The sequence below is a fragment of the Nerophis ophidion genome, linkage group LG19, assembly GCF_033978795.1.
Source record: "Nerophis ophidion isolate RoL-2023_Sa linkage group LG19, RoL_Noph_v1.0, whole genome shotgun sequence".
Lineage (NCBI taxonomy): Eukaryota > Metazoa > Chordata > Actinopteri > Syngnathiformes > Syngnathidae > Nerophis > Nerophis ophidion.
Genome location: NC_084629.1, coordinates 30,621,827 through 30,634,973, shown reverse-complemented (window position 1 = coordinate 30,634,973; position 13,147 = coordinate 30,621,827). Strand labels below are relative to the sequence as shown.

Genomic DNA, 13,147 nt, shown 5'->3' with positions numbered 1-13,147 from the left:
CCAGTTTATATTTTAGTTCAAAATCACTACTGTCTGAGTGCCCACAGCTCTGCCCACCCTATCAATCACTTGTGGCAGCTTTGGCTACCAGCATCTTCCGGCTTTGTCAATATACCAGGGCAGCACTTCAGTCAGCGGTTGTCTTGTTATTATGATTCCGAAGAGGTAGATATCTTCAACGTCCTCGGTTCCAATAATCGCCAGGCACACGATTCCATCGTGTATCCAGCAACAAACGTTCCAGTCAGGCCGGGCAGGTTCTCCCAAACCAGAGCTTCTCGTCAAGAAGATCTTAGATATCTTCAACGTCCTCGGTTCCAAATATTGCCCGGCATACAAGTCCATTGTGTATCCACCAACAAACGTTCCAGTCAGGACGGGCAGGTTCTACAAAACCAGAGCTTCTTGTCAAGATCTTAGATATCTTCAACGTCCTCGGTTCCAACAATTGCCAGGCAAACGAGTCCATCGTGTATCCAGCAACAAACGTTCTAGTCAGGACGGGCAGGTTCTCCCAAACCAGAGCTTCTCGTCAAGAAGATCTTATCAATTTCGTTGAGAGGCCTGCTGACCAAATCCATTGTTTTGATTTTGGAGAGCAGTGCAAAAAGTGGCTCCAGGAAAGTTAAGACATGACAAAGAAGCAAAAGCAGGAGAGATAAGGTAAAGGGAAGGGAAGTGTTGGCCTTTGCAGAGAGCCAGAAAGAAATTATGCTCACTGCTCCCCTCACCTACCAGGGGGTGATCAAGGGTGATGGGTCAAATGCAGATGGGTCAAATGCAGAAAATAATTTCGCCACACCTAGTGTGTGTGTGACAATCATGGGTGCTTTACTTGAACATCGCTGCTGTGACACGGACAATAAGGACATTAATTAGGCTCTGTTGCTCCATTCTCCTTTTCGGACATGTTGGAGCCAACAATTGAAAAAGAGGAAGCATGAATCCGAGCATGTCCATGTTTATGGAGGATTTTATCCAGATAAACTTACTATAGCAGTGAGTTTCAAACTGAGGTACTTGGTACGCCAAATAATTACTTGATTAAATATTCAAACGCAATGTTATTCTTCAAACGGTGTGTAATGTTACAGTGGGAAAAAATAGTAAATATTATTGTGAAACAAAACCTCTGCCTTTTTTTAATGAATATTAGAGATGTCCGATAATGGCTTTTTTGCCGATATCGGATATTCCGATATTGTCCAATTCTTGATAACTGATTCCGATATCAACCGATACCGATATATACAGTCATGGAATTAACACATTATTATGCCTAATTTTGTTGTGATGCCCCGCTGGATGCATTGAACAATGTAACGAGGTTTTCCAAAATAAATCAACTCAAGTTATGGAAAACAAATATAACATGGCACTGCCATATTTATTATTGAAGTCACAAAGAGCATTATTTTTTTTTAACATGCCTCAAAACGTCAGCTTGGAATTTGGGAGGAGGCTGAGGGGGGTTGGGTTGGGGAGTGGGGTGTATATTGTAGCGTCCCGGAAGAGTTAGTGCTGCAAGGGGTTCTGGGTATTTGTTCTGTTGTGTTTATGTTGTGTTATGGTGCGAATGTTCTCCCGAAATGTATTTGTCATTCTTGTTTGGTGTGGGTTCACAGTGTGGCACATATTTGTAACAGTGTTAAAGTTGTTTATACGGCCACCCTCGGTGTGACCTGTATGGCTGTTGACCAAGTATTGGCTGTTGACCAAGTATTTGACCAAGTATGCCTTGCATTCACTTGTGTGTCTGTGAAAAGCCATAGATATTATGTGATTGGGCAGGCACGCAAAGGCAGGGTTAATTGGCGCTCTGTACTTATCCTTACACCTGTGTACCACTCCGTACAGCGGCGTTTTAAAAAGTCATACATTTTACTTTTGAAAACGATTCAGATAATTTCTGATATTACATTTTAAAGATTTTTTTCCAATATTATCGGACATATCCAATGAATATGTATGCATACTAGCCTACTAGACAACCGTATTTTAATGTTGGTGATTGTGGTAATAACATTTTTCTGGGGTGGTTCTTGGTGAAAATCAAATTTGCAAAAAAAACCTTTACTATAGTATTCCACTGAGCTCCAATGTCAGGTTTTTTTTAAATGTGGGCTACTTTATTAATTTTGGATACATTCATTCTTGCTTTTTTAACTGTGCATTTTAACATTTAATGTCTTACTACAAACCCCGTTTCCATATGAGTTGGGAAATTGTGATAAATGTAAATATAAACGTTACTATAATCATTAACTTTAGAATTTGAGGCCAGCAACACGTGACAAAGAAGTTGAGAAAGGTGACAATAAGTACTGATAAAGTTGAGGAACGCTCATCAAACACTTATTTGGAACATCCCACAGGTGTGCAGGCTAATTGGGAACAGGTGAGTGCCATGATTGGGTATAAAAAGAGCTTCCCAAAAAATGCTGTCTTTCACAAGAAAGGATGGGGCGAGGACACCCCTTTGTCCACAACTGCATGAGCAAATAGTCAAAGAGTTTAAAAAAAACGTTTCTTAAAGTGAAATTGCAAGAAATTTAGGGATTTCAACATCTACAGTCCATAATATCATCAAAAGGTTCAGAGAATCTGGAGAAATCACTCCACGTAAGTGGCATGGCCGGAAACCAACATTGAATGACCGTGACCTTCGATCCCTGTATCAAAAACCGACATCAATCTCTAAAGGATATCACCACATGGGCTCAGGAACACTTCAGAAAACCACTGTCCCTAAATACAGTTCGTCGCTACATCTGTAAGTGCAAGTTAATGCTCTACTATGCAAAGCGAAAGCCATTTATCAACAACATCCAGAAACGCCTGCCGTCAAATACGTCAGAAACTTCAAATATCTTGTCTTTGTAGTGCATTCAATTGAATATGGGTTGAAAATGATTTGCAAATTATTATATTATGTTTATATTAACATCTAACACAATTTTCCAACTTATATGGAAACAGGGTTTGTAGTATAAAGTTGTAAGTCATTTTCATGTCTTGCTTGTATTCAGTATTTTCCATGCATGTTTAAACTTCCCCCAAACAGTGTCACATTTCTGGTCAGGCTCTTTTTTTCTTTTGAGGCTAGTGTCGTTTCCTCCTAAATTTCCCACATGAAGACATGCAGTCGTCAATTTCCAAATGTCCGTCAACTCCAAAGACAACTCAATTGCGAAACCGGACTGTCAGAAAAAGTATGAAGTCGCTCCGTTGATGTCTATTTAAGGTCTAAAATACAACAAGGGAATAAAAAAATGTAATGAATCTTCATCTGTGTTGTTTGTTTGTTTACTTATTGATCCCATAACAGTAGGTGCACCTGCCATATCTTTACAATCTTGTATCAACAGACTTTCAGAACGTGCTGAAGACACGTAGAAGGATTAAATAAGATCTGCTTATTTGTACTCCTTTATGCAGTTGATGTTCAAAATAAACAAATCAGGGACTATTAGTTTGTGTATATATATGTTGCAGTCAGACCAAATAGCTGAATAAATACTTTGTTTTTTGTTATTAATCTGTAGTAGAAATTTTTTGGGTGCAGTTTTATTAACCTCTGATAGAACTATTGTGTGGGATCGTGCATGTGTACATAATCCATTGTTTGGTTGCAACTTTTTTTTTTTTGCCAGGGCATTGTAAAGTGAAAGTGAATGCTTGCTGCAAAATTTCCCACTCCCCATCAGCTGATCATCTTCAGTCGCTTTGGAAATTTGGCCATGCCAAGCCCCCAACCTCCTCACCCATTATAAAGGAGCCCGTTTGAGACTTGTTTTAGTCTTTTAAGAGAGCGTTAAGAGAAAATGATGCTCCGTAAGGTATTGTAGCCATTAGAAGATGCACTTAACAGCAAATTAGATGATTTTGCTTAGTGTGTGTGTGTGTGTGTGTGTGTGTGTGTGTGTGTGTGTGTGTGTGTGTGTGTGTGTGTGTGTGTGTGTGTGTGTGTGTGTGTGTGTGTGTGTGTGTGTGACCCTCCTCCAGGGTATTACCGAGAGCTTCGGAGCCGCCATCCACGCCCTGGGTGCCGGCCAACTGACAGATGGCGTGTTAAGACGGAGCAAGCGGATGATGCTGGACAACCTGGGCGTCGGGCTGTTGGGATCCAGGACGGAGGTCTTCGACAAGGCTCTCAAATACAGCCAGGTATACTGACCTTTATGCTGGATTTCTAATTGGACTTAACTAGCATGCAGGTGTAACATAGCACACTGTGAGAACCTCCATAGGCAAGTACACTCACTGGACACTTCATTAGGCACACACTTTCCATTATATGTGTGTGTGTGTATGTATATATATATATATATATATATATATATATATATATATATATATATATATATATATATATATATATATATATATATATATATATATATATATGATGTTTCCACCCCCATGCTTCACAGTAGGTGTGGTGTTCTTGGGATGCAACTCAGTATTCTTCTTCCTCCAAACACGACGAGTTCAGTTTATACCAACATGGATACATGGATGATACAGCAGAGGATTGGGAGAATTTCATGTGGACAGATGAAACCAAAATAGAACTTTAAAGAATGAATGGGGCCATGTATCGTGATATTTTGAGCCAAAACCTCCTTCCATCAGTGAGAGCTTTGAATCGTTGACCAAATACTTACCTATGATGAAAATTACAGACCTCTGTCATCATTTTAAGTGGGAGAACTTGCACAATCAGTGGCTGACTAAATACTTTTTTGCCCCACTCTATATATATATATATATATATATATATATATATATATATATATATATATACATATACATATGTGTATACATATGTATATGTGTATGTATATATATATATATATATATATATATATATATATATACATAAACATATATATACTGTATATATGTATGGTTATTTGTATATATACATGCATGTGTAGATATATATATACACACATATGTATAAATGTATATTTGTGTATATATATGTATATATACATGTATTTTGTATATATATATACATGTATATATATAGTATAAATATATTTGTGTGTGTAAATGTGTATATGTACATGTATATATATACACATATATGTAAATATATATGTATGTATGTATATATAAATGTATATGTATGTATGTATATATAAATGTATATGTATATATGTATGTATATATATATGTATATATATATATATATATATATATATATATATATATATATATATATATATATATATATATATACACATACATATATATATGTGTATATTCTTCACTGATGAGAGTATTTGGCAAGCACCGTTTTGTCCTACTAATTTCAGCAATCCTTGAACTCATTGTAGTTTGTTTATATGTACAACTTTCTCCGATGCTGCCAAAGAAAGATGTGTTTTATGCCACTCCTCCTATTTCTCATTTTGTCCACGAAACATTTTATACTGTGCGTGAATGCACAAAGGTGAGCTTTGTTGATTTTATTGAAATGCTGGAGTGCTTATCTTAGCTGCGTGTACATATTGCATCATTATGCCTCGTTTGTAGGTATATTTGAGCTCATTTAATTTCCTTTACTTACGTCCTCTGTGTACTTAATTTGCATGTCTCTTGACACATTATCTGTATGTAATATTGGCTGCATTTCTGATTGTGTGACATGTGTTCCAGACCACAGCAAACACTACCCAGATTGTAATAATTCCATTAGAAGAAGACAGCCTGTCTTTCCCTTTAACTTGGACACACACTTTTATACCTTTTGGAAGTTTTAAGCCAGTAATTTCCAGGAGTTTTTAACCCTCTGAGACACTTACCTAATGTGTTGTCTTCTTTATAACATTTACAAAAGGCTTTTAACTATTTGCGGCCGCAGACAGATTTGTTTTTTGTATTTTTGGTCCAATATGGCTCTTTCAACATACTGGGTTGCCGACGCCTGACTTAGGCAAAGTGACTCAAAGTGCTGACTTAGCAGTATTTCGTCATCTTAACTGGTTTGATTGCAGCTGTTCCGGTCCGAGGAAGAGAAGAGCAGTGTCTGGGGCAAACCGGACGTCACCCTTCCACCACACTTTGCTGCTTTTGTCAACGGCGTGGCGGTAAGCCGGGTCACATGACAGAATTCGGCTACTATGAGATGACGTTTTGGTTTGAGATGGTGGCTTTCCCGCTTCCCTCCCTCTCTTCGCCAGGTTCACGCCATGGACTTCGACGACACGTGGTACCCGGCGACTCACCCCTCGGGGGCAGTGCTGCCCGCGCTGATGGCCTTGGCGGAGGTCACGCCCAGACGGCCCTCTGGCCTGGACCTGCTGGTGGCCTTCAACGTGGGCATTGAGGTGCAGGGCAGGCTCATGAGGTTCTCCAGGGAGGCCTTCGACATCCCTAATAGGTACGTGAACGCCGGACGGAGGGATTTAACGATTACCTGTTAAATAATAAATGTAAAACCATGATTGACTGCTAAACTTTGAAAAACTCTCGGTGATACTGCTCATTTCCTCAAAAAGCAGCTAACGAGCTAATCGCTCGCTAGGTTAAATGCTCGCATGAATATCAAACACCTTAATGTTTGAAAAATATAACTTTGTTAAGATATCTAAAGGTGTGTTTGTTGAGCACAGCATGATAATAATGATAACCGTGATATGAAATGTTACATCTCTAGCCCTACGCCTCATTGGATATGACTATGCGGCTTTTCACCCCCTGAGATAGCGCCATCAAACCGCTTTTTAATGACGTTTTCATATAAAAATTCCCATTCATGGCCAGAACAAGATTGGCGAATATGCGGTGGAGCCGATGCCGACCCACAAATAGGCGGTGATTATGATGTGGTAGTACATCGCATGGCAGCACCTTGGAAGAGGGGTTAGTGCAGGGGTGTCAAACTCAAATACAGAGTGGGCCAAAATTTTAAACGGAACAAAGCCGCGGGCTAAGGTTGAACAAATTAACCTTTTAATAGGGACCCAAACAAGTTTTGCATTAAATATTGAACAAGCAAGGCTTATATAACTTTAGTGACATGCAAAATCCAGTTTCATATAATAATAATAACAGTAAAAAAAATATCAATGGCATATCAAATAAAATTTTAATAAAAATGTAATGCCTTTTTTTCTATTTGCAATCTTCTGAGGTAAATATACATTTTTTTCCACAGGCTAATAGTAAATTTGAAAATAAAACAACAATAATGAATTAACCAAACATTCAAGCCTTGAAGTAGCAAGAAAAAATGCGTGAATAAAATGTTAATTATTGGTCAGTTTGCTGTAAGTTTCCCGGAAGAGTTAGTGCTGCAAGGGGTTCTGGGTATTTGTTCTGTTGTGTTACGGTGCGGATGTTCACCCGAAATGTGTTTGTCATTCTTGTTTGGTGTGGGTTCACAGTGTGGCGCATATTTCTAACAGTGTTAAATTTGTTTATACAGCCACCCTCAGTGTGACCTGTATGGCTGTTGACCATGCCTTGCATTCACTCGTGCGTGTGTGTGTGTGTGTGTGTGTGTGTGTGTGTGTGTGTGTGTGTGTAAAAGCCACAAATATTATGTGACACGCGGTTAGTATGGAGGAAAAGCCGACGTGACGACAGGTTGTAGACAACGCTAAAGGCAGTGCCTTAAATGCACGCCCCCAATATAGTTGTCCAGGTGGAAATCGGTAGAAATTCAGGAGAATGGTTGCCCCGGGGGATTTTCGGGAGGGGCACTGAACTTTGGGAGTCTACCGGGAAAATTAGGAGGGTTGGCAAGTATGAGTATTAGCGGTGAATGCGGTGTTACAGCGGCACCGACGCTGTATAACACCCGCGGGCCAGCTCTAATGCTAAATTGATATTGCCTCAAGGGCCAAATTAAAAATACACGGCGGGCCAGATTTGGCCTGCGGGCCAGAGTTTGACACCCATGGGTTAGTGCATCTGCCTCACAGTACGAAGGGCCTGAGTTCAATCCCAGGCTTGGGATCTTTCTGTGTGGAGTTTGCATGTTCTCCCCAAGACATGCACCTGGGGATAGGTTGATTGGCAACACTAAATTGGCCCTAGAGTGAGAATGTGAGTGTGAATGTTGTCTGTCTATCTGTGTTGGCCCTGCGATGAGGTGGCGACTTGTCCAGGGTGTACACTGCCTTTCACCCAAATGCAGCTGAGATAGGCTCCAGCAACCCCCCACGACCCCAAAATGTACAAGCGGTAGAAAATAGATGGATGGATGGAGTACATAGCATGTGTGCCGAATGAAGGCGCTAAAGTTGTCCTAATGCTAGACTGACCATACGTCCTCTTTTCCCCGGATATGTCCTCTTTTGCGGAGCTGTCCGGGCGGGGTTTCTTAAATGCCTCAAATGTCCGACATTTTGAGTTAGGGTTGCGTGTATTTTTAATGTACGATCAGGGTTAGCAATTAACGCGGCGGTTGCCAGCTAGCGATTCGTGTTTTAGTTTTCAGCTAGCAATCAGCACACCATTTGTTTGCTAACGATTAGCATGTCATTTGCTGGCTAGCAATTAGTGCACTAGTTGTCGGCTGATATCAGTTGCCAGCTTGCGATTAGTGTTGTAGTTGTCAGCTAGCGGTTAGCAGGCCAGTTGCCAGCTAACGACTAGAGCAGGGGTCGGCAACCTTTACCACTCAAAGAGCCATTTCGACCCGTTTCACAAAATGAGGAAGACAATGGGAGACGCAACTATTCTTGCTAATATCTGCTGGTGGTCACCCAGATGACAAGAATAAGGGCATGCTATGAAGCCATTGCCTTAAACACCTTCTACAACACATACAAACTGCTTGCCAATCCAGCAACATGTTGTGAGAGGCTTCTGCAGATGCACTCACACAACTGGAAGGCATACAGGGTGACACAGAGTACACTGAGGGTTGTGATATAAACAACTTTAACACTCCTACTAATATGCGCCACATTGTGAACCCACACAAAAGAAGAATGACAAACATATTTCGGGTGAAAATCCTCACAGTAACACAACATAAATGCAACACAACAAATACCCAGAATCCTTTACATCCATGACACATCCTGACTATGTTATACACCCTGCCAGCACCGAACCCCACCCACCTCAACCACGCAGGGAGGGGGATTAGTCATGGATGCAAAGGATTCTGGGTATTTGTTGTGTTGCGTTTATGTTGTGTTACTGTGAGGATTTTCTCCCGAAATGTGTTTGTCATTCTTCTTTTGTGTGGGTTCACAATGTGGCGCATATTAGTAGGAGTGTTAAAGTTGTTTATATCACTACCGTCAGTGTACTCTGTGTCACCCAGTATGCCTTGCAATCTCATACATGTGCGGATAGAAGCAGCCAAATACATGTGTGTGGTCGGCACACAAATAGCATTCAGTGAATGGTGGGCGTGATGACGTTCAAGAAAACGCGAATAGCATTCCGTGAATGGTGGGTGCGATGACGTTCAAGAGGACGTTAAGAGTAATATCATCACGGCACGCCCTTAATATTGTATTCCGAGTGAAAATTGGAGAACGTTGACTCCGGTTGATGTCCGGGAGAGGCATTGAATTCCGGAATCTCCCCGCAACAATCTGGGGTGTCGGCGATTGTGCAGCTGAGCCGCATCAGAGTTGCCAAAGAGCCGCATGCGGCTCCGCAGCCGCGGGTTGCCGACCCCTGGACTAGAGGGTGGGTTGATTGACAGCTAGCTACTAGCGGCTCTATACTATATTATAAGTAGCTTAGTACGGTGTTAGTGAATTATATTTATATAGCGCTTTTCTCTAGTGACTTAAAAAGGGTTTTTACATAGTGAAACCCAATATCTAAGTTACATTTAAACCAGTGTGGGTGGCACTGGGAGCAGGTCGGTAAAGTGTCTTGACCAAGGACACAACGGCAGTAACTAGGATGCCGGAAGCGGGGTTCGAAACCTGGAACCCTCAAGTTGCTGGCACGGCCACTCTACCAACAGAGATTTACCTCCCCGCATTGTTGTTGTTCCCCAACAACAATGTATCTTTATGAAAAGTTTTATTTAAAACACAATCAACATTTTAGTAAGGTGTCCCTGTTCTTTGTCTGGATCAGTTGGAAAACATTGAAGACCCCTGATGGAGAGCTGATTAGAGTGAGAACCTCATAGTTGTGTCCAAACTAAAGTGTGTGTTATCTGGAGGTCAAAGATTATGTTTACAAGAACAACAAAATATGCGTCACTGTGTGAAGTGTAGCATTGTTCCCAATATTTTGCAACCAAACCCCTTAGTCAGCGAATGTAGAAGTATCCCTAATGAAAAGTCTCATGTGTGTACATGCGATTCCTTTCAAGATTCCACCCTCCCAGCGTGGTCGGCGTCATGGGCAGCGCGGCGGCCTCGGCCAAGCTTCTGGGTTTGTCGCCGCAACAGTGCGCTCACGCTCTGGCCATCGCCGCCTGCTCTGCGGGGGCACCGCTCGCCAACGCCGCCACCGAAACCAAACCTCTGCACATGGGCTACGCCTCACAGAGGGGCCTGGAGGCGGCCCGGCTCGCCCAGTTGGGCCTGGAGGGCAATCCCGCCATCCTGGAGGTGGCACACGGATTTGGGGTTTACTACCAGGACTACAGCCCCTCAGCTTTTGCGCCCTTCGGTGTCTCAGGCTGGGTCCTGGAAGAGCAGGATGTGGCCTTCAAGCGCGTACCTGCTCATTTGGGCATGCACTGGGTTGTCGACGCAGCAATGGCGGCCCGTGCTAAGCTGGAGAGCGCCACAGGTCAACACTTCGACGTGAGCCAGATTAAGCGGGTCACGCTCCGAGTCCCACCTTCCAAGTACATCAACTGCCCCTTTCCCGCCACGGAGCACCAGGCCAGGCATTCCTTCCAGTTCAACGCCTGCTCCGCCCTACTGGACGCCGGCGCCTCGGTCCACTCCTACAGCGCCGCTCAAATGGCGCGGCCGCTTCTGAAGGCGCTCCTGGCCAAAGTAGAAGTGGAGGTTCCCGGGGACAACCAGGCCAGCTTCGACAAGATGTACGGAGAGGTCGCCATTGAGACCCATCGGGGGGAGACGGTGTCTGCCAGGTGTGATACCTTTTACGGCCACTGGAGGAATCCACTGAGTCAGCAGGACCTGGCGAAGAAGTTCATGGCCAACACTTCCACGGTGCTGAGCTCTGAGGGAGCAGAAGGAGTGATGGACAGCATCAGAAACATGGAAACCAAGAGACATTGCACAACCTTACACTTCTACATGCAGATGACCTGCGATAAACATGAGCAACAATGGCGCTCAAAGGCTGTCCTTCAAAGTGGATAAAAATAATCAAGCAAAATAATGCAAATATTTTTTCAATCTGTTTTGTATCCTTTAGATCATACTATTTGTTTATTATAGATATAATTGTAATTTTTTAACATATTCATCGATGGCTTTAAATTTGATTGTTTGTAGTGTTTAGTATGTTGTGTTGAAAAAACAGCACATAATCACTGTCGAAAAGAAAAGCATTTTTGCACATTTTTCTCCAAAAAAAACTAAACATAAAAAATGTGTATCTCAGAAACAGTATTTTATTTATTTTTATAATTCCAGAAAATGTAAATATATTGTTTTATTCATTTAAATAAAAAAATAAAAACTCACACTACTAGTAAAATGACTGTTTATAACAAGGAGTCCCAACATTTTTTGACTCAGGGGGTGTGGAAAAAATTAGGCCGGGGGCCGGGCTGTGTGTCTGTGTGTGTATATATGTGCAAATATATATATAAACATAAATGGTAAAATGGTAAATGAGTTGTACTTGTATAGCGCTTTTTTACCTTTTTTAAGGAACTCAAAGCGCTTTGACACGATTTCCACATTCACACACTGATGGCGGGAGCTGCGATGCAAGGCGCTAACCAGGACCCATCAGGAACAAGGTTAAAGTGTCTTGCTCAGGGACACAACGGACGTGACTAGGATGGTAGAAGGTGGGGATTGAACCAGTAACCCAGCTGGCATGGCCACTCTCCAAAACTTCGCCACGCCGTCCTATATATGTACATTTATATATATGTATATATATATATATGTATATATATATATATATATACATATATATATATATATATATATATATATATATATATATTTATACATATATACATACAGTATGTATGTATATATATATATATATATATATATATATATACATATATATGTACTGCTCGCCCGTGTATCGGCTGGGGACATCTCTGCGCTGCTGATCCGCCTCCGCTTGGGATGTTTTCCTGCTGGCTCCGCTGTGAACGGGACTCTCGCTGCTGTGTTGGATCCGCTTTGGACTGGACTCTTGCGACTGTGTTGGATCCATTATGGATTGAACTTTCACAGTATCATGTTAGACCCGCTCGACATCCATTGCTTTCCTCCTCTCCAAGGTTCTCATAGTCATCATTGTCACCGACGTCCCACTGGGTGTGAGTTTTCCTTGCCCTTATGTGGGCCTACCGAGGATGTCGTAGTGGTTTGTGTTGTGGTTTGTGCAGCCCTTTGAGACACTAGTGATTTAGGGCTATATAAGTAAACATTGATTGATTGATTGATTGATATATATATATACATATATGTGTGTTTGTGTGTGTGTGTTTATGTGTATATATATATATATATATATATATATATATATATATATATATATATATATATATATATATATATATATATATATGTGTGTGTGTGTGTGTGTGTATGTATATGTCAGGTTCAAACACTGATGACATATATTAAACGAGACAAGAAGCAAGGAATTAAACAGAGACCGGATTAAATTTGGCTCAATTGAGGAGAGCGTGTCTGGGCTGTACTCTTGTACAGTCTCCATCACGCGCTGGGGATCGTAAACCGCCAACGCCTTTGATTACAAAACAGTTCAAAAGAAAAGGTTGGTTCAAAGGAAATGTCGTAAAAGAGTTCACAGAAGAGGTGTCTGGAACTTGGGCAGATCCTGCTTTCTCTCCGCTTTGTAGTTCTTGGGTCAAAACAATATCTTTCTGTTGATTGCAATACAGTGGAGTTTTACAAGCGTTCTTCTTGGCGGGTTCAAAGACAGCTTTTGTCTGCTCGTCGGAAACTCATTGAAACACAAAGTTTTGTGATAACTTATACACAATTATTCTAACTATATATATATATATATA

General features: G+C 41.4%; 1 protein-coding gene across 1 annotated transcript; it reads left to right on the top strand.

Moving 5' to 3' along the window:
- Positions 1 to 3,700: 3,700 nt before the first annotated feature.
- Positions 3,701 to 11,605, top strand: acod1 (aconitate decarboxylase 1). Its single transcript, XM_061879773.1, has 5 exons — positions 3,701 to 3,839; positions 4,006 to 4,167; positions 6,006 to 6,098; positions 6,192 to 6,391; positions 10,310 to 11,605. Exons 1-5 carry the CDS (start codon positions 3,825 to 3,827, stop codon positions 11,277 to 11,279), a joined length of 1,440 nt encoding a protein of 479 aa, XP_061735757.1. The 5' UTR covers positions 3,701 to 3,824; the 3' UTR covers positions 11,280 to 11,605.
- The last annotated feature ends 1,542 nt before the right edge of the window (positions 11,606 to 13,147 follow it).

Bases quoted from the DNA above. Each gene is read 5' to 3' on its own strand.
- acod1 (XM_061879773.1), top strand. The intron at 4,168-6,005 runs GTATACTGACCT...GTTTGATTGCAG, and splicing joins AGGCTCTCAAATACAGCCAG to CTGTTCCGGTCCGAGGAAGA. The intron at 6,392-10,309 runs GTACGTGAACGC...ATTCCTTTCAAG, and splicing joins GCCTTCGACATCCCTAATAG to ATTCCACCCTCCCAGCGTGG.